The sequence below is a fragment of the Cebidichthys violaceus genome, unplaced genomic scaffold (assembly GCF_023349555.1).
Source record: "Cebidichthys violaceus isolate CVI_PGR_0920_01 unplaced genomic scaffold, fCebVio1.0.p SCAF_11, whole genome shotgun sequence".
Taxonomy (NCBI): domain Eukaryota; kingdom Metazoa; phylum Chordata; class Actinopteri; order Perciformes; family Stichaeidae; genus Cebidichthys; species Cebidichthys violaceus.
This window is the reverse complement of record NW_027176274.1, coordinates 9,552,990-9,575,419: the sequence shown is the minus strand read 5'-3', so window position 1 is coordinate 9,575,419 and position 22,430 is coordinate 9,552,990. Positions and strand designations below refer to the sequence as shown.

The 22,430-nt window shown below is 39.5% G+C and overlaps 2 protein-coding genes across 3 annotated transcripts in view; both read left to right on the top strand.

Moving 5' to 3' along the window:
• Nucleotides 1–1,974: 1,974 nt before the first annotated feature.
• On the top strand, nucleotides 1,975–6,152 carry cd302 (CD302 molecule). 2 transcript variants are annotated; one of them, XM_068703910.1, is made up of 7 exons: nucleotides 1,975–2,168; nucleotides 2,974–3,099; nucleotides 3,196–3,306; nucleotides 4,120–4,302; nucleotides 4,467–4,487; nucleotides 4,589–4,837; nucleotides 5,003–6,152. In XM_068703910.1, exons 1-6 carry the CDS (start codon nucleotides 2,078–2,080, stop codon nucleotides 4,789–4,791), a joined length of 735 nt encoding a protein of 244 aa, XP_068560011.1. In that variant the 5' UTR covers nucleotides 1,975–2,077; the 3' UTR covers nucleotides 4,792–4,837; nucleotides 5,003–6,152. The 2 variants fall into 2 exon arrangements, with proteins under 2 accessions (XP_068560011.1, XP_068560003.1); XM_068703902.1 differs by having other exon boundaries at nucleotides 1,976–2,168; nucleotides 4,589–6,152.
• A 6,786-nt stretch (nucleotides 6,153–12,938) lies between these two features.
• Nucleotides 12,939–22,430, top strand: part of LOC137867313 (bromodomain adjacent to zinc finger domain protein 2B-like) — a 46,749-nt gene continuing 37,257 nt past the window's right edge. The window contains exons 1-2 of the mRNA XM_068703849.1: nucleotides 12,939–12,969; nucleotides 21,650–21,693. The gene's annotated coding sequence lies outside the window, so the exon portion shown is untranslated. The remainder of the gene's footprint in view (nucleotides 12,970–21,649; nucleotides 21,694–22,430) is intronic.

Sequence of the window (22,430 nt, the reverse complement as noted above, 5' to 3'; positions counted from 1 at the left end):
ATGTAAATACATAATATGTGTTGTCATCCATTAAATAGTTGAACAATATAATTGAACATAATGATGGTTGTTACTGGAGCTTGGCTGCAGCCTCAGAGGGCTGGACTACAAGCACTGTCTCTCACTTTGTCTCTCACATTTTGATTTATGCTTAATAAGGATTCTGGCCTCAGCTGAATTCAGAAAATATGCATGCTTTAATGAATTAACTTTCTTCAGACAGTTTGAAACATCTTGTTATCTTTGTTATTTTTAAACATAGGGTGAATTACTTGAGTGGTTTTCTATTGACAAGTTCAGAAACACAAAAATGGAAGAAGAAAAGAAACATCTGTTCAGGTCCCCCATCAACGCAGGTGCTGACAGAGGTCACTTGGCTGTCATTTTTCTCCTAGATAGCAGACTCCATTAATGTGACAGTGACCATCTCCTATCTCACACATACATGAACCAATATTTCAGAGATTCGCTCCGTGAATTAATGAGACATTATTATCTCCTACAGCTGGCAAGAAATAGTCTGCGATAGACGAAAAAGTAACTGTGATGTTTTCCTCCAAAATGTGGTGTAATCACAAGATAATTTAATTACTGGCAAGATACAGACACTACACCTATTCCATAGTAAATAGATATCAGTCCTCTATGCCATCAATTATAATAACTGATCTTAAGCTCTGCTTTGTTTTTGTACTGATAAAGTAAATGTATTCTGTGCAAGATGTTATTCCTCCGTTGAGTTGGTTTACAGTATTTAGGAATTGTCCTGCCATAGGGTGAGGACCTGGTAGGGATTATATAAACACTGTTGCATGGTATTGTTGACAACATACGTGGCCTGGACATGGTGAGTTAGGGCTATCAGGAAGTATGGCGTACGGTGGGTGGATGGATGGGGGCGTCTGTGAGCAGGCCTTGCCATGGCAGATGGGTCTCCACGGTGTCCTGCAGGGTGTTGTGCCACCCTACGGGAAGCCACCAGCTCCAGACGAGGAGCAAAACTCACGCTCCAGCTGTCTGTGTTTGTGCCACCTGCGCTTACAAGCGATGGAGTTGAAACCCCCTCTCCCCCCTGAAAGACAGACACCTTCCCCTGAAGCTCTCTGCTGTCCCCTCCGTCCTCGTCTGCTCAGGTAGGAAGCACCCTACAGCCATTTAAAAGTAGACAATTTAACATTAATTTCAAATATATTTTGAATAATCCAATACATTTCATGGTAAATTATTGAAATGTGATGGGAGCCTTAAAACGGAATGCTTTTTCACCTGTTTTGATAGAGACTGAGGGAACAGAGGGGCAAAGCTTATAATAGAGTCTCAATACAAAACTGGCATATATATACGTCAGTTTAAAAATTAATATACACCAACACAATTTTCTACTGGCAACAGCAAATTCAGAGCCTCAAACACATTACAATTATGATCATGAGATGGGCATTTAAAAAACAACTATACTTGTAAATAACATTTACAGAGGCAGAATCTATAGTAAACAATATCAGCAAATATACATGACCACAGCATCAGACACATGAGTCAATGATAACCACTTTACAGAGAACATCTCGGGTGTGTTACAAACAGCTTGCATTGTACAGTATAAAACAATGCAAATCCAGACACATTCATTCAAATGAACACTGTGCGTACAGCACCACCTAGAGGTTTGTGTGTGCAAAATAATCTGTATAATTGTTTTGACATAACCAGACTAACACAATGGCTGAAATACCAGGAAACTTTTCCAAACATTGGCCTAAAATTTCCTTTAATTGTCTGCGTGCTCAGTTTGTGTTATAACTGTTAGTGTACAAGTATGTGTTGTTGTTATGTCAGTTATGTTAAAGCAATGTAACAACAAGTATGATCACTAACTTGTAAACCAATCGAGGTGAAAATAGTGCAGATTGGTTTACACTGTGTTTATCAGTGCAGGGATGAGGCCGTTTCTGTGAGCCGCCGTACTGGCTGCATGTGTGGGTGGGATCTCGCTCACGTTGCTGCTGCAGACACCAGAGTCGAGCAACAGTCAGAAAACTAGTTTGGTGCTACACGATCATTCGTCTTTGCTGTCATGGAGTCAGTGAAGAGAAATCACCGCTCCCTGTCATTAATAGTCAGTGTCTTCGTGTTGTGTGTTCAGCTGCAGTTGGGTTTGACGGGAGGTAAGAGTTTCAATCTGAATCCTCGCTCTGAGCTGCTACATTTACGCGATATCTTTTCTTTTTTTGTGCAGGCATAGCTATGGTTGTACCCTTACATAGCCGATGAATTTAGCCTTGCGTAGGCCTGTGTTACAGTAACCCTCTGCGCTTGTATTTGTTTAGTGTTTTGTTTCTGTCGACATCTCACGCTTCTGATTCCAGAGGTAGACGTGTAACATTTTTACCGTAAATATATCACTGTTCGCAAACCAATTTCCCTTAATGTCGACACTGTTGTTTTTGCATATGGCAACATAACTTTTGAAGCAACACGTAACGGTAGCGTTCACGTAACTACGTTTAAAGTTATGCGCTAATTAAATTATGTTGCGAAAAAAATATTTTGCAAAAGCAATCAACATAAATTTAAACCCAGTGTTTTGTGCGTTGTTCTACCAACGTGAGACAGACGACGACAAGTGGAACAGTCTAGAAATGCTTGACAGCGTTTGCCAAACACAGACATAGTCCGCACTGATTATGAGGAACAGTGGTCACAAGGGCAGTTTCAACTGCGCAGACACGTACAGGCTGTTGGGAGGTTGTAGAACGGTAACTATCCAAACAGACATGATGCAAAGCTGTTGTAGATGTAAAGTGGCTCCAATGTTTATTTGGATAGTTGTTAGTTTAAGTCACATATTTCACGAGGTGTTTTTTTTGTTAAAGTTCCTCCTGTGGCCTCTCAATCCTCCTACACAGATGCACTCAGCTAAAATAATTCTAGATGGGTCAGGGGTCAAATCTTTCCATGGTTTCTCCTCAGACTGCCCTGCAGATGGACGCACCTGGGTGCCGTTTGGAGACGGATGTTACCACTTCGTCCACGGAGAAGAAGACAAAATCAAAAGCTACACTTTCGAGAGAGCAAAAACCCTCTGCCAAGGGTTTGGTACCTGAGACATTTTATTTTCAAATATCTAAAAAAAAATGTGTTCTCAATGTGTGAGTGTGATTTGGTTATCATATATTGCTTTGCTTTGTCCAGAGCTTTTGACTATCCAGAGTGCTGAGGAGAACGACTTTGTCATCAAATATAGCCCGGAGGTGTGGAAAAACAATGTCAACATTTGGCTGGGACTGTATTATGACACAAGCAGTAAGTATCATGTGACCGGAGGACTGTGAAAACATGCTGGATAACTTCCATAAGATAATATCTGGTTTTCTTTAACAATCAAAAAGGAAAAATTACAACTTTTTAAACTATTCTTTGGAGATGGCTAGGTGGAAAACCGACACTGAATCTTCAAAGGTTTCATTTCAGATGTTTGTAAAATGTATAAAGTGTTCTGTCTCAAAGTCCATAAATCATAAGTGATCGTTTTTTTCCTCTTATTTCTACAAACATTTTTTAACTCAAGGTCAACTTGTCTATATATTTTCGGTTTCGGTTAGTACTTTTCGGACTTCCTGTCCATGTCAGCTTTGAAGTTAAGCGCGAAAGCCTTACTCTTGAGTAACTCGAGTAAAGATTATCTCAGATATTTTCAGGGGTTTTTTGTCTGCTGTGTCTATTCTCCATTTTTCTTGATTTAGACAATATGGAGCACTGTCTGTAAGCTTGCCTCATATTTCATGCCAGCTTCTTTTGAAAGGTTGTATGACAACACCAACCTCATCCTTGTCTTTAAATCCCGGCATGAATCCTGTTATTTGAAGGCACCTTGTGGGGGATGCTGAGCTACCAGAAGCTCTAAATCACATTTCAATGAATGTAAATCCTGTGGAGGGAAACACATTTACTCTCAACATTATTTTGTGTTGTAACACAGTTCAGTGCAGTTTGTGTAAATGCTAGAGGAAGACCTGAGGCAAATCAAAAGAGAAACGCTAACAAGGTTGACATTACCTGTGACAGTGGCTGTGTTCTCGCTGCCCGTTATAAGTACTGATCGGTTTATGTTGTCAGGTGACAGCATGAAGTGGTTCGGCGAGCAACCAGTGGGATTCAGTAACTGGGAGGACCGCGCTTCTCCATCAGACCTCGTGCCCTTGGATACGTGTGTGGCTCTGCACACCAACACGGGAAAGTGGGAAAATGTCAGCTGCCTGGATCAGGCAGAGAATGGAGTGGTCTGTGAGACAGATCAAAGTAAGAATTAACATTCAAGGCCAAAATGTCTGTAGACCTGTTGAATAGTTGTTTAATCTTTAAAGTGCATCGTATGTAATTAAGATTTTAGCCAGTGACTTCAGAAAATATGCTTGGGATTGTGTTCCACTTGCCTCACGTTGTTGTTTTTTTTCCCCCTTCAGAGGCAGAGGAAGTCAAGCCGAGTAAGTCAACCTCAGAGCTGTTTTTGCTGTTTCTTTAGTTATTCCTCAGAGATTTCTTTAAAGCAGTGACCTTCCTTGCATTGTTACTTGTTCTCCTCCAGAATCGAGCGCACTGCTGTCCGGCCTGGTCATTCTCAGCGTGGTGGCTATCATGGGAGTCTCAGCGGTTATTTGGTTCCTGCACCAGAAGCACAATCCTGGCTCCACTATCCTCACAGCATTTGAGTACCACCCTCCGTTCCGAGTTCTGGACACAGACCGCTCCTGCCTGGTGGAGGCGGAGGAGACTGACAGCGTGCCATAGGAGAATTCTATCTCTCTTCCAGGAAGCACCAGGCCCTCCCCACTGGGTGGGTGTTCATGCATAGTCCAAGTCCACTTTAAAACTAAAGTAGTTTGGCATTAACACATGTCAAGGTTACTTTTAACACTAGCGTCTCACTGTGGCACATAAACATCTCACTGCTTTTTTGTCATCTGCACTAACAAAGAATCATCTGTACATTTTTTTTCAGATATGTGCATCAACAGCTTGGTCTACATGTCAAGTGTAACATCATTATTATCAGGCAACTTTTAGGATAATTATTTCTCTCTTGCATATTAAAAGTAACTTGCTTTTGCTCATTGAAAGAGGGAGGGATCAAATATAGAGCAAAGCTTTCATATATGTTCAGTGATTTAGTATTGCATTGCCACAAACTTGGGGACTAACAAGAGGGAGATTGAAATAAGAATGTTCAATTGATGCATCGAAGACTAAGACAACCTGATGTTTAGTCCCTAATATGTATCAAGCTCCAAAAAAAATGCTGGGTTCTACATTTCACATAATGCAACCAATCTCATGTTTGCGTTAGACCCTGACTGCCTTGTAATGTTCATGTCTTTCAAACCAGTGGAGTGTCCCCTTTTTAAGCAGTATTCAAAGAAACAGGAACGCCAAATGACAGGCTATTAAGGGCACATCCATGTAAATAGCTCGATCGGAACATAAACCCAGCTACAGCTTGAGAAATTGCCTTGTTATTCCACGCATGTAAATGTTGCCAGTGAGAGAGGTTTGCACAATGCGTAAAGCCGAATATTTTTCAGGTAAAATATGATTTTGAAATGAACAGCCGCCCTGAACCAATACTGCCAGAGAACGTCTTGGCTATTTTCCTTGCGTTCTGTCCTGGGCTTCGGTTTTTTTATTGTGACAAGGTGTGAGACCAACCAGAATATGGCCAGTAAAGACACGTTTTGTCAACAATCATAACACTGATGAAACTGTCTTCATTCATTCTAGGATAGTTTCTAAGTGGTCGTCATGAAAATGATCTACATTCACAGCTCTTCTGTCCTCTCTGTACTCTTTTTCTGTGTTTCCTTGCTGCCCCATTAAATCCAATCTTGATATTATCATTGCTGTCTTTTGAGGAGAGTGATCTTGATTTTGGTGTTGAAAATAATAGATCCTTCTGTGACAATGAAGACAATCAATATTTGTAATGGGTATACTGAAAATGAAGCCAAAAGACTTTCTTGTGTAAAATACCCCTCTTAATACTGTTGTGCACTTTTAACAGCATGCATGCTTTTGTGCGATATTTGAGATTAACTGTGCAGGATCCGAGCCCCTGTGTGTTTTTCCTAATAAAGTATGTTTGACTATAAGAAGGACTTATTTTGGCTTTTCTTGAATTGATCCGAGTCAGAAAGTTCTATTGTAACAGGAAGCATTTGTAGTAATATGTTATCAGTCATATGTTACCTTCCAGCCTTGGGTTGTCCAGAAGTGTCAAAAATACGCAGGTTGAGAAAAAAGAAGCACCCTACATTTTGTGCGATCTAGAGCATTTCTGCTAAATATGTACAGTTAGGTCCATAAATATTTGGACATTGACACAATTTTCATCATTTTGGCTCTGTACACCACCACAATGGATTTTGAATGAAACAATCAAGATGTGCTTTAAGTGCAGACTTTCAGCTTTAATTTGAGGGTATTTACATCCAAATCAGGTGAACGGTGTAGGAATTACAACACATTTTATATGTGGCCCCTCCTTTTTAAGGGACCGAAAGTAATTGCACAATTGGCTGCTCAGCTGTTCCATGGCCAGGTGTGTGTTATTCCCTCGTTATTTCATTGACAAGGAGCAGATAAAAGGTCTAGAGTTCATTTCAAGTGTGGTATTTGTGTTTGGAATCTGTTGCTGTCAACTCTCAATATGAAGTCCAAAGAGCTGTCACTATCAGTGAAGCAAGCCATCATTAGGCTGAAAAATTGAAACAAACCTATCACAGAGACAGCAAAAACATTAGGTGTGGCCAAATCAACTGTTTGGTACATTCTTAAAAAGAAAGAACGCACTGGTGAGCTCAGCAACACCAAAAGACCTGGAAGACCACGGAAAACAACTGTGGTGGATGACAGAAGAATTATTTCTCTGGTGAAGAAAAACCCCTTCACAACAGTTGGCCAGATCAAGAACACTCTCCAGGAGGTAGGCGTATCTGTGTCAAAGTCAACAATCAAGAGAAGACTTCACCAGAGTAAATACAGAGGGTTCACCACAAGATGTAAACCATTGGTGAGCCTCAAAAACAGGAAGACCAGATTAGAGTTTGCCAAAAAACATCTAAAAGAGCCTGTACAGTTCTGGAACAACATCCTATGGACAGATGAGACAAAGATCAACTTGTACCAGAATGATGGGAAGAGAAGAGTATGGAGAAGGGAAGGAACTGCTCATGATCCAAAGCATACCACCTCATCAGTGAAGCATGGTGGAGGTAGTGTTATGGCGTGGGCATGTATGGCTGCCAATGGAACTAGTTCCCTTGTATTTATTGATGATGTGACTGCTGACAAAAGCAGTAGGATGAATTCTGAAGTGTTTCGGGCAATATTATCTGCTCATATTCAGCCAAATGCTTCAGAACTCATTGGACGGCGCTTCACAGTGCAGATGGACAATGACCCGAAGCATACTGCGAAAGCAACCAAAGAGCTTTTTAAGGCAAAGAAGTGGAATGTTCTGCAATGGCCAAGTCAATCACCTGACCTGAATCCAATTGAGCATGCATTTCACTTGCTGAAGACAAAACTGAAGGGAAAATGCCCCAAGAACAAGCAGGAACTGAAGACAGTTGCAGTAGAGGCCTGGCAGAGCATCACCAGGGATGAAATCCAGCGTCTGGTGATGTCTATGGGTTCCAGACTTCAGGCTGTCATTGACTGCAAAGGATTTGCAACCAAGTATTAAAAGTGACAATTACATTGATGATTATGTTAGTTTGTCCAATTACTTTTGGTCCCTTAAAAAGGAGGGGCCACATATAAAATGTGTTGTAATTCCTACACCGTTCACCTGATTTGGATGTAAATACCCTCAAATTAAAGCTGAAAGTCTGCACTTTAAAATCCATTGTGGTGGTGTACAGAGCCAAAATGATGAAAATTGTGTCAATGTCCAAATATTTATGGACCTAACTGTATGTTGTGCATGATTGAGGAGAAGACGGACGAATCGGGACACCAAAATTGGGGATAGAGTCTAATTGGTTCCGAAAGGATATCTAAATCATTGTCATCTGAAAATTGCCACTCCCTTCAAATGTCCAGTGGCTCTGTTGACATCTCAGCGTGGGCTGGGATAAAACAGAGCTGAGGGAAGCGAAAAAACATGTTTCCTTTCCAGTCATGCACATCTAATTTTAGACTTCCCAGAAGTCTGTCATCTAAAATATTTTCTTTAAATCTCTGCATGTCTCTCTGTGTATGTCTCTTTCTTTTTTGAGTGCTTTCTATCAATGTTTTTTACATCTAGCTGAACTATCAAAGGCATTTGTGGACCAACATTTATTGATGTAGTGCACTAATAGAGAACCATAACAATAACTTTTTCCTCCAAGCAGGTCATTTCTAGATTTGGCCACAAGGTGGGACAGTGAATCACATTTCTGTCAAGTCACTTCTCTGACATTGCTGGGAGGGATTTTCTTCTACTAGTTAATGAGGTCCGGAAACATGGATGATAATCCGTTTGATGGCCGTGTGAGTATTTGTTGTTGAACAATAATCTATAGGAGTACATATTTATAAAGATGACATACCTGTCTCTAGAGGAAACAAATACCACGGAATAGTAGATGAGGTACCGAAGAGCCGGTGTAAAGTTATAGAAAGCTTATCTTGTCTTCAAGCTGAGGTGAAAGTCCTTGATGATTAAAAAATTAATGTGTCCAATAATTAACATGTTATGCAAGATGAAGGTCCAGACAGCAGAAAGGGTCTGAGCTACAGAAGAGCATGGCTGCAGTGTGGAGTCATGTCATATCTTATAAACTGTTGCTTCTCTCAAGGTGCGGTTAAAGAATTCCTCTTCCAATCACCAAACACAGAAACGCATGACGTTTGAAAAGAGTCTTGAGTAAACAGCTTAAAGGCTCATTTTCTGATTCAAATGTGAACAAAAGTCCAACCACTACAAATCAAAACACAACCAAATCAGTCTGGAAGTGATTGACAGGTCTTGATATAATAATGACGGGACAACAATATCTATCTGTAAGGATTTATTACACATTTGTTTACTGTATATCAATATGACTTCATAAACTGAATACGTGTCAAAGTTAAGAAGGAGTATAGTCAAAACGTTGGTTGAGAAACATTAAACTAAACTGATGTGTATTCATTGCTCTAACATGCATTACTTCAATTGTATAGCAGTTGAAATGTACAGACTGGGCCCTTTAAAGTGACTCAATTGGTTATATTCAAGCGGATATTTATTTTTGTGTTTATTTACCATATTTGCCAAAGAGGGATTCACACTTGTAAGCAACAAAGTATATCATTTAAAGCGATGCAGTAGCTGAATGCTGTGTGTAAGCCTCCGTTTGAATGGAACTCCTAATGGCACATTTAGAAAGCTTGGAGTGTGATTGTAAACAGTATACACATCGTAGTCTATTCTCTGAATTGCCGCCCTCATCTCAGATGTTTTAGCAATTGTAATAGAATTAGTTAAGAATGAATAATGATGATTATCCAGCTGCATAAGGCCTGCTGAACCTACAGATTTGTAATTTGTTGTAATGCTAATGCTCTTGTTTACAGTTCCAACAGAGAAAAACATGTATTGACATGTAAAAGGATGGTTTTCTTAAATGTGTTTTCCTGCACTGGCAGAATAATCATAATTGTAATTATGATAATTAATTGTAACACTAATACACTGAAAAGCCTCATTTGATTTTTTTGGGAAATAATGGGGTTGAATTTAATTAATTACGAACCTTTTGAGGCATAATCATTTATTTTTTTTGTAAACATGTAGCTTAAGTGATTTATGCTGTAACATCCCTAACATTGTCTTTTTTTGTTTAACTGTGTGTGTGTGTGTGTGTGTGTGTGTATTTTATTACCATAGAGGGGCTTTTTTTCCTCCTCACAATAGCTCTAATGGCCTATTTCCACTCAAATAAAAGCACATGAATTTCATTCTTCACATCTGCCATGGCACTGCTTGAAGCAGGAAGAGGTCTACGTTGACCCACAATGACTAATTAAAATGGACATTGGTATGCATGAATAAGATATGACGTACAGTAGCATGACAAATGGAATGAAAATGAGAGCCACACTGGATCACAAGACATACGTTCATCAAGACTGAATTTTGAAGTTGTGCGTCAACAAACTTCATCAGGCTTCACGATGTCTTAAACTTGTAAATACAAAAGGATCAAATCATTCAGAACTCGTTCCTGTCTTTCTGGTATCACCACAATCCCATGTCTCTTTTTCTCAGGACTCGACTACATATCAGTTATTCCTTTTCAGCTCATCCTCTATTCATGTTCCTGTCTTTCCTGGGCAAGGTGTCTGTGCACAGTAGGGTAGAGCATCTGTTTCTCATGTCCAGGAAGTCTCATGTTTCCCCCCCATTCACTATCCTGGAACATGCTCCAATTAACAGAGGGAAACAAAGGCCATATTAAGATGACTGCACAATGACCGACCAAACTTAAGCGATGAATGTACCCAGTTTTTTAGCTCAGACACTGTGCCATTTTCTATATCAAATGCATGTGCAGTGCTGGAAGGCTTTGGTGTTAAAGGGATCAGAGCATCGTGTGCTGACATGATTAAAATCTCTATTCTTCAAATATGTCAGGACCAAAAAAAAAAATCTGTGACAGAGAGTCCAACTCCTGTGCCTTTCGGGTATACTGAGCTTTCTGTGGACTGATAGAAAAATAATAATTAAAAACAAAAGCACCATCTTAATTTGTTTTCCATCAGTCTCTAGAGAGATCATCTTTGCTGTGTCTTTGGTACCTCATTATACTTTCTAATCAAGACTCTTTAAAAATCCCTTTAAAAGGAGACAGACTGTTTGCCCTTCCCCCAGCATGCTGCTGCATTGCAGCCATCGGCTGCGACTACTATGTTACAAATGACCAAGGTAGGCTGACATTTTGATTGTGCAATATGAAAAACCATGGCCAGAAAAGGCTTTTGAAAGTGAAGCTAGTCCTGATCTCTTGCATCACTCATTCTCCCTAATGAAGATTGTCCAATACAATTAAAAACCCAGGTATCCTGTGGCTCGGGTGATACATTTATCAAATCATGTTTTCCCCTCTCTCACTGTGTGTTAATCCAGCCAGGCGTGTGTGTTTCACTCAGTCCACTCCTGTGACTGCAGCGTCTAAAATCTACAGAAACAAATTCTATGTAAAAGGATTTTTTCCCCCCACATCTTTAATCAAAACATGCCTTTGTGCCTTAATTGCTGTATCATATTAGCTCAGCTTCATGTACAGTGTGCTATGGCAAACGTGCCAGTGCCATGAATTGAAATCCGCTTCATCCACTAAACACATCTTTCACGAAACACAGCATGTCGCAACGTACTGTAATTATGAAATGAAACACTGGAATCTTATTACCTTCATTCTAATCTCCAAGAACAAGCACATATTGATCTTATTCTATAGTAATTCATTACAAAAGCTATATATCATTTGTGATATTCAAACACCGATCTACAGCATTACATACGTCCACACCGGCGATACAGTTTCTGTTACATTGTTTCGATTACACTGTGTTGTAAATGTTTGCTCTTGAGTCTAATGATAAAACGCACCACATTTCCTGTTGCAGATGGAACGCTTCCTTAGTGGTGAGACAAAAAAGACAGATAGTCCTTGTCCAACTAGAGTTACTTTATTGGGTGAACGAAAGGTATTGTAATGTCTCGTTAATTGTTTCTCTTTGGCATATTCACCGTCATTTGATTGTGACCTGATCTGAGCAGTCCATACTTTCAGACAAATTTAACAAAAATGTTATATAATTGACATTAATACCTAGCATCCCTTAAATAAAGAGCTTGAGTTGCTCCCTTTAAAACAAGGTATGGACTCCTCTGCGGCAGGTGATCCACACATCAATGTTTAAGTATGTGGATACAGTTATTGGCAGTCTAAATGAGTGTGTGCCTTCTGTATTTACCAGCACTGTTGCACTGTAAAAGAGCACCTGTCTTAAATGTTTAACTTGTTCTTATTAATTGGTTTTCCAGTTTAAATTACAATCATCTTGTTTTTCTTACTGAATTTGGATGTTACCTTTTCTGGATGAGTTTACTTTGATGTGTCTGTTTCTACCATGCTGCAGTCTAAATGTTGTTTGTGGAACAACAAGACCAACCTGGACCATTGTCCCAACTTAATCACCATCAAAACGACTTTGCTTTTCAGACATTAAACCACACACTTTACGCTCAATCAAAGTACTCTGTATTTTGCTCTTTATTGGAGTAAAATACATATCAGACCATATCTCAAATCAGTTTAAAGCTTGCAAATTTGTAGCATCTAACAAAAGAAAATGGTTTTCACTGTCACGCTTGAAAATGACAGCACCTATACACCTGTTTGTGAGGGAGTTCATGCATCTATTATAGGCTACATATATGTAGTCTAGAGTGATGAGCAGTGTAATAAGCATTAATCAACACCGTTTTGACAATGCCTGCGTCATCATTTAATTTATGGTAGCCAATATTGTTTTTATTTCTTCACACTGGTGGCTCTACAGCTGCACTCATCACACAGACAAGAGGAGATATAGATATGAGGAGTGCACCCACATCATGTTTTTACAGTATGTGCAGTCTCTGGCTGCAGCTTTTCGGGGAGCAAAAGTTTGCATTGTAGAAAGCCCTGAGCTGACGTCACTTCTCTCGAGTTGAAGCGGAGGAGAGAGTCTCTCTTCAATCTGAGACTAAACGTTGGAGAGCAACACGCTCGGTCACACTCTCTCACCCGGACTCAATCACACTGACCACATTCTCCATGCATCTCTTTCAACAAACCCCTCAACAACTGCGCAAAACCTGGGAAGTAAATCAACACAGTGTTTGCACCATTTCGCTTTTTTGGAATACACCGGGTTTTTTTTTCCGACGATAAGGTGAGTTTGTGTCAGCGGTTTCCAGCTCGGCTCGCTAGGTGTTTGTCACTAACGTACGTTCAGGAATATGTCACAGATTTTATGTCGCCGGGGCTAACAGCTAAGCTAACGTTTTTTGTGTTGTTTTTTGTGTGTTGCTAAACCAGTAGCATCCCTCTCTACACTTGCCTCACTGAAGCGTTATCCCCTCCGTGAGTTAAAGAAAAAAAGTTCACGTGAAAGTAGATGCAGCGTTTGCGGATGTTTCATTCAAACTTTGTGCAAAAGGTCCTGTTGTCATGTGGAGCTTGTTACTTGGTCACTAGAAGAATGTTCGGAGGAGAAACGATAACATGTCACCCAGTAACGTTACTTGGCACAGGCAGACATGGCAGACGAGCATGCATGCATGCATGCAAGCAAAGGCACCGCTGCTCGGTCTTGTCATTACCTTGCAGCGTGGATCTTGTCTTTGTTGCCAGCTAACGTTTAGTCCACGCTGAGGATCCACGGTTGATGATGCAAACGTGAACATAAGTTATCTTGTTACGCGTAATCGGTTTTTAACTCCCTGCACGCTCGATCCAAGAGTGCATCACTTCTAAAGTAGCGCATGGTGTAACCGCTTGTTGTGGCTTCAAGCTTCCTGTGACAGCATGTGATGAAAATGACCAAAACTGGATTTAACGCAGGTGGGCTTTGACGATGTTTCAATTCAACATTAAAAAATTAGTTATGAGTGTTAAAGCCCGGGGCTGGTGTCGTCCCCCGCCTCCTCTGTCTTCTCTTTTTGTTGCTTCCTATTAAAGGAGAGCGCGGCTAATGCTGCAGCTGCGGTCTGGCCTGAAATTTACCCTTTGAGATTATGACAATACCCTCCATTTTTTTTCCTGCTTTCATATTAACAACAAGGCATTCGCCATCTTGGGGTATTTAAATTAGATTATCGCTGTCTACTTAAGCGGTGGGTTTTTTTGTTACAAAGTTATGAAACTTTGGAGGAGGAAAACATCGGAATGATGCACCATTTATTTATGTGGCGTTGAAAGTGAAAGCAATATAGTCACACAAATGTTATAAGTTTCGCAGAGTTTGATTCGGGCTAGTGAGATTTCATAACTGACTTGAGTATGTAATGAAACTGCAAACCAACCACTTTCCTGTTCCTGTGATGACATGTCACACATGTGGTTTAGCCCTAGTAATTCACTTTTTAAACCTTGTAACGTTAATAATCTGCTACAAACACACAACTCATTTTGATCTGCTACAAACACACAACTCATTTTGATCTGCTACAAACACACAACTCATTTTGAATTTAGGGTATTTTTTTTTTGCAGTGTCCTAATGTCTTCAATGTGTACTATGTTTTTATTTATGATGGGCATACTTGGCTCAGTCTAAATTGTAGGAAACTTTTTTTTTTAAACATTATTTTAATAACAAACCATACCTCTTTCTGTCATTTCTGAACACACGCACAGGCCACAGACGCACACACGTTTCACTACGTTAAGGCCAATTCTACAGCATGTTACAAACCTATTGCCCCTGAAATGAATTAAGACCATGCTTGAGATAAATTAACATTGATAGGCCACTTTCACAGCAGACATCTTGACCTTGTCATAGTTGGGAGAAGCCTGTTGCTAATAACATTAACGATGACTTTGTTGTATTCAAGTGTCCGAGTAAGCACTGACCGTGTGACAGTGAGCCGGCATGCACAATACCAGGAGCCTGAAAACAGAAGCGCCTATGGAATTCAGCGATCCTTCATTTTATTATTTCCTACTGTGACATGTCAAAATCTATACAGAAACAGGCGTGCGGATTGTTAAAACCTGGAAATGAACTTGTACTGGGCCCTTTCTAAAGTTCGTCATGGCAGGCAGCATCAACCACACTTTTTACACAACGGTGTTGTGGCGCTTGATGATTTGTGAGCGACTGTGCTCATACACCGTAAAGAGCTTATGTTGATGCTGTAAATGCTACTTGCGTCATTTTAGTTTGTTTTGGCAGGTATCTTTTGTTTGCTGCACAGTGGAGCTGATTTGCCTTTACAGATTTAATTGATAGTAATGAACTTGTGTGTGCCCTTTGCACACACTCACAGAGTCCTAACTGAAATGGCAGTAAACATTATTCCTGGTAAAAGTCCATCATTTAAATGGCTTCAGTAGCCAAGGAAGCGAGATAAATCAGATCATAGCCTTGATGTGTTATGCATGCATCCAGTAACTGCCAATGAATCAAAACACAGGTAGAAGGTCACTAAATTTGCCTCATATTTATTCAGAGCACATGTCCTTGAAAACCTCTGCAGAGAGAACAATGTTGAGGTGCTTTATGCTTGCATTCTAATATGAGCCTTTAACGTTTAACAATCTTAAAAAATAGTGCAGGTGTTGCTCTTCCATGCTCCTAAGGCTCATGGTTGGCACATTATTCATTCATGCATTCACTTGAATACAGACTATTTATTGTATTACTTGAAATGAATACTATATTAACATATACCTTAAATTCCATAAGCAATACATCATAGTAAATCAGTTTTGTTAGATTTTTGCACATGTGTATGGTTTCAGTTGTCTAATATCTATTTTGTTCTGGTTTACTAAGCCGTGTTAGGTGTAACCAGATGTGTTGTGTTTTGCTGAATTATTCACAGTGCTGTGTAAATCATATTAAAATGTCTGTAGCCTCTCTTGTTATACCGAATATGTGAGTGTCCCTTTTTAAATGTTCCTTTGGCTCTTTTTCTTTTGGCCTTTTGGCCTTTTGGCCAACACAGGAAAAAAAAAAAAAACTGGACTGCTCTACTAATAATTGTTTTCACCGTGTCTCTCCTGTATTCTTACCCTTTTCCACAAGTTTACACTCATTAATCAAAGATGCTGGCCTCCTGCTGAGGGCTGAGCAGGTTCATCAATTTGGCAGCCAGCTTGCTGTAAGGAACAATGCAGAGGCTCTTAACACACAAGCATAAATAAATCTATGGTCTTTATATGCAAGCCCTGAAGGTTAATACTGTATAATTCAATGTACCCTCTTTGTCTGCCGTGATTGATGTTTTTAAACATGTAGGGCTTGACGGGAGTCCCTTTTTGTAGGTCAGTGTTGACACTTTATGATTGGGTGAGCTCGGGGGGAGCGGCACGAGGGAGGTGGATTATTAGGAATATGTCAGGGAGATTACTCTTTTTCACTCATCTTGCTGATCTATTTTCTCTCCGCCTGGAGATGCTTTTTCGCAGTGCTTTTATTTGAGCCAATGATGCTTCTGAGATTGAAGTCTCCCTGCTGTGTAAACGGGGGCTGATGTTTAAAATGCTAGTAGTTTGGTCTATTTGCTTCACTGTTTAGTATTTATGTACCTCCTTTTTGCTGCAAGAATTGCAGGCCAGCTGAGAATGAATGAAGTGGCACCATATACATAATTCTCAGTCAGATAGGTACAGATCCAATATGAACCTTTTTGTCAATTTTTTGTTGTAATCCATTCCACTCTCACACAAAAGGCTGTGCCTCAGCAGCCCACTTTTTTATTGATCCTCAAGCATTTAAAATCTGGTCACTGCTGCCACAAACACTTCCTACTTGAGCTGCACTAGGCATGCTGCTGCAGCCACATTTTTAAATATTCTGGCCTGATAAGAGACGGGGAGAAAACACATTTTTCCCCTAGAAATGTTTGGATCAGCAAAGGCCAAACTCTAAGGCTTAGTGAATCGAATTGACTAAATTCTTTCCGCACCCTGATGAGACACTGCGCTGGCAGTGGGCATGCATCTTTATTGCCTTTCTGTCTCATACTGTGAAAATGTGCACATTCTTATTTTTGAATAAAACACCATAAAAGCACAGACCTTTTCCATACAACTTTTAACAAACTCCTTTCATTGAAATGCTCTTAAGTGTTTTCGCTGAGTGATTAAAATGATCCACAGTTCAGGTGGAGGAGATTATCCTGAAATGACACCACTATTAAGGCAAATGCTTATGCATCCCTTCCAACAGGTAAAACAACACACCTTTTATTTCCATTGCACTGTGTGAATGTCACAGTGCTCTCTGTGTTTACACTGAATGTTGCCATTGAATGTATTGTTACGCATGTAAAAAGCCCCACATTGACTTCATTTGTAGGAGACGGTGTTGTTTTGTCAAATGAAGAACAGATATTAAGATGCTATATTCATAACAAACACAATGCTCACCCTGACCTCAAATAATGCTATACAAGGACTGTCAATTAGACTGCGAAGAAGGAACGTGAGTTTGGTACCCAGGTTTATTGCTAGTTATGACCGGTGACTTGGTAAATAGCGTTCTGTGTCGGGAGGCCAATGCCATTATGTGCCAGATAGATGGACAGCTGAGTAACCTGAGGAGGCTCAGCCTTGTAGTAGTTCAAAGACTGGTTCCAGAGTGACCTTTTCCCTCTTCGTGTTGAATGAAACATGTAAGTGTAGAAGACAGTAATCTCTTTTACACTGGTACTCACACTGCAGAATGAGACAGATGGAACTGTAAGGTGACCCGCTTGTAGATGACGCACAACAAGTGTTGCTGCTACTCATGTGAGAGCACGGAGGTCGTCGGTTATGAGACATCCAGTGTTTACTGTTGCTATTAAGAGCTGATTTAGAAAGCATAAAGACGAAGGGTAACACCGTTTCTATATCGGAAAATACATGTGAAAGATGAAAGTGGCCAATCTGTTAATTCGATTCAGATCTTTTTTACTTTCTTCCTGTTGTGTCTAGACGTTTTAAAATGATCAGTTTTGTTCTGGTGTTCTGGTAAAAGCCATTATATCTGTCTGTCATTGTTGTGATCATAAGCCTATACAGTTTTGAAGATGTATGGCTGGGTCAGTAGTGTGTTAACCTAAAATCCTGAACAAAATAAATGTGCTTGTTCGGCTTCCTTAACAGTGTGTTGTATTTCATGTACTGTAGAGGCCTCAGACAGTTCTCAGAGACCCTTCAAAAGCAGCATTCCAGTGCTCAAGATATTATGTACTGTAATTATTGAATTAAATAGAAATGAATTACATTTTTGAGAAAGCATCTGTTGTTTTTACATTTACTTAACCAAACAAACACCAAGAAGCTGAATGGATGACCATGAAGCAATCTTTGGTTGGTTCATTGGAGGTGAATTGAATAAGTGTCTTACGTTTTGATAGTGGGAAATGATTCACTATTATACAAAGTTTTTGCTTTGTAGGAATAGCTATAGTAACTGTGAAGAAAACATAAATCCTGCACAATGGCGGCCTTTTGCAACCAATTAGGAAAACACCTTTTTTGTCATCATACTAATAATCCGGTAGAATTTAGGAGCGAAATAGTGATCAAGGTGCAATATATACGGCTTTAATATAGCATATATACTTGCTCTGTATATAGTGGAGTAATATCTATCTGAGCAGAGAATGAAGCTGCTCTCCCTCTGTTTGTTGTAATCCAAGCTTCTTCTTGCTTTGTTGACCTAGCTCGGCCGGCTGCATGGGCTTTTAGTGCTTGTTTGTGTGCATGTGAGCTGCACCGCTCTCATGCTGCGGTTACGTCTGACAACGCCGGCCGGAAGCATAGCAATCGCCCTCCGGTTCCCTCTCAGGTAAACACTGTTAGCTCTGTCGGCACTTTTTGCTGTAGTTAGCGCTGTTAGCACCGTTAGCTGCGAGTTACCGCTAGATCGTCGCCATGTTGAGAGCCGTTGAGAGGCAATAGAAATGCTCCCAATCCAGCACCTTTTAACCATTTTGCGATGGAATCACGCCAACTGCGACGCCAATTCAGACCAGGGGCGTCAAGTGGGACGGCCACATTTATCTTCAAACTCGGCCTTCATTTTGATCTCAACTAAACATCTGTTAAGTTTAGTGACACCGTTACAAAATATGTCCCACATATGACTCACACAAAGACTCTCGCAAGGTGAAAACAATACCACCATTGCTGTCGCGGCTGCTAATATAGTGAGTATGATAAGATATACTTTATATATTTCTCAAGGACGAGAATATGCTTGCTCGATAGTGCTGCAATACGCTAAAAACTATACATAGCCAAAATTCCCCATGTGTGGGACTAATCTAGGATAATCTTAAAACCTAAACAAGTTTGTTTTCTCCACAGTAGTGGATAATGGTATTGCCAATTAATGTTTGTTAGTCATTAGTATGAGACTTTGTTGTATTTTAATTCCTTTAAACATGTTTTTTTTTGGTTAGATGCCTGAAATAAGGTCCGTGGTTAAAACAAGCTTAAGAGATGTTAACGTTTTGTTCAACGATATATCATACGTTGTACAGTACTTGTGAATTTTGAAGCTTTTAAGTGTCTTAAATAAGGCGGTTGCCTTACGCCGGCTCTGCCTTCAAGGTCTCGTTGTGTCTACTTGCGCTCCTTCGACCGAAGTGTAGTTTGTTTAAAGCCTAACATTACTTTTTTACTCAAGCCGACTGCATTCACGCTTAAAAAAAATCATAAAATAGTTTATTTAGATTATCCTGCTGAACAAAACTTGTAAGTATCATAAACTTATTTTTTGCTGCAGAGCTTATTTTCCCATTGGCTTTTTGTTGAAGGGAACCAGAGCAATGTCCTGGAGACACCTCGATACCGAGAACTACACAGAGGCGGTTTAAGGTACTGCCAGATGTTTCTATTTGTCACTGCGATAGCGTCGCAACTGGGCAACATGCAATGAGTGTGTAGTTGAGATCAAAATAAAGGTTGAGTTCGGAGATATGCTTGTTCTAAGCAAGGGTGCAAGATGAGAAGGGACCCCTCCACTTTTTGCCCCTGGCCCCATTCGGCGTTGCGGCTGGAGTGATCCCATCGGTCTCTGGTTTGTTCCATTTCAATAGAGGATCTCCTGAAGTGCCTGTAGTCGTCTTCAATAGATGAATAAAACCTTTAATTGTATCCCGTTAGCTAGGAAGCTCACTCCTTTGATACTTTTAGTTGGCTTGCAGTCCTTTGTAAACTAGAATATGAGGATAATATTACAGCCTTCCGCTCTTTAAAATCACACATGAATGCCACGAGCCTAACCTGACACATGAGAGGTAGAACCCTCTTTCCTTATCCAACAGTGTCCTAAAAAGGGAGTGATGTACTCCTTTGAATGAGAAGCCTCTGAGTTTGCTAAGCTTTTTTATTTTTATGATGTTTCGTACAACTGATCGTTTCTGAGTTACACGTTTAATAATTATAATACCTACTGCAAAATATGCTCTGTTTGTATTTGGAAAACACAAAGTTGAATGTTTAAATTTCACCAACAGCATCAATTTGTTACAGTCAGAAAGTGAGAAACATCTGATGAAAATACAACATGATTTCAAAGTTTTTGTTTGAATTGTAATGGTATTAAGTACTCATATTGGTACTAGGTATTGGCAAGTACTCAAATGTGAGTACTTGTATTTGATGAGAAAGAAACATTGTAATGGTGCATCAGAGTTAAACGTAGCAAAGGGTCTGGACATTTCAGGAAATCTTTACAAGGGTGCTTTTGGGGGAAAAAAAATGTTTCAATATATAAAATGTACCTTTTTAATAGTGAACTTATTTGGGGGAAATACACATAGAATCATGCATGAAGTCCGTGGAGAGGATATAGAGGCCTGTTTGAAGATTCTTTTTCTTTTTCTTTTTCTTTTTTGAAGGGGGTCATTGGGAATGTTGTTGTTGTGCAGTGAAAGATTAAAATAATGTCAAATGAGGTAACTCATCTAATTAAAGTTCAACTAAACATTTTATTTAGTAGGTGTTTACAATTATGTCTGTTTATATGTATATCTGTTTATATGGTAACACGTTTGTTTCTATATGCATGGCATGAGACACAGCCTGAGCAAAAAATATATTTCCATTTTATTCATGATGTTCCTCGTTAATATGGAAAGTTTCCACCTTGAGTAATCCAGAAATGATGCAACCCTGTGATGATATAGATGTTAAGAACCCAGAGTTATTGTTCTTTGGCATTTCTGTATTTTTCTTTGATATAGTCTAGAGTTACTTTACATGAACATAAATTCCATGCTCTTATGGTTGTAGAGACACCTTTAGTGGGTCAGTAGTTTGGAGTGATGTATGAAGACTTGAAAGGATTGAAGCTGGTTTAGACTCCATTTCCTTTACATTCCAAACAAAATGAACCCATATGGTAATGCTTGGTATACATGTGGTTTGCAGGGCCTAACATATGTCTTCTTTTGTTATGAAATGTCTTAACCATGAGAGGATTAAAGATAAACATTGCTTCATCTTCACATTTTAAAACAATTTCCGTAGAAGAGGAAGACTTTAAAGCTTTGTATTTGAGTGTTTATAAAAATTGTTTCAGTTTCTAATCAAATTAAAGACATTTATTCAATACAGTTTCCTAAGGTGATTGGATTTCTGTAAAATCAAAGTGTGGCTACTCTTGTTGTACTCACTTGACCATAATCCAATTTCTGCCAAGTGTTTTGTCCCATTGCCCCGTGGTTGTCTCCTGGAGCAGGAGTTAGATTTTCTGCTGATGTTAAGAATGGATAACTCATCTCCCTTTGGGGTCCATATTACCATTTTTATTTCATTTCCACAGAACCTTCAGATAGCAACGATGCTGAATGAGTAAATCGATAAAAGCAAGCAATAAATCTGACTGTTGTCTCGTGTTTCAGGTGCAGAGCAGTGATGTCACAGAACTGAGGACAGTCTCATACGAGTAAGTGTTTGGTTACATTAGCTCCACGTTGTCCATCACTGCCATTGTGCTCTTTGAACTGCCTCTTTTGATTTCATAAAGGAAAAACCAGTTTGCTTTGTTAAATTGGGGGGGGGGAACGTGTAAATGGAAATGCAGGACTAAGCAAAACACCCCATTTTAAAGTATTATTTAGGTATAGGATTAGAATTTTCCAATTACTTTGAGATTTAACAATGTCCTCCTTTATTAAAATTAGTTTGTGCTGCATTACACTTTGCTCTAATTGTGTGTGTATCTAATTAATTCCTGTCTTTCTTAGAATTAAAGGGTTAGAACATATTTAAATCTCTTGGGGGAGAAAAGAAAACTTTTTTGACTAAGGGGTGTATTAAGATAAATGACTGTGAGCCAAACAGGAATAATTGGTGGGGTTGAAGCTATTCTTTTGGCTTCGTTTTAAAATTTAATTTGGGCGACTCCACATATACAGATGTTTCCTGGTTGCTATTTAAAAACTGCCCCAAGACAGAGGTGGTGGTTGAGTCAAATTCACTTCATTTCATCCTGAGCTCTCCTCTATCAGAAACTGTGACATGCGTTTTTTTTCCTCCGCATGCAAATATTTTCTGCGAAATTATGAGAGTTAATTTGCAGTTTCGAAAGTGCATTTCATTTTCTCTGTTGTACACGCTCCATTTTGGAATAGGAGTCAATTGATGAGAAGTGTTTATCACAAAATATTTTTTTTCCCCGAG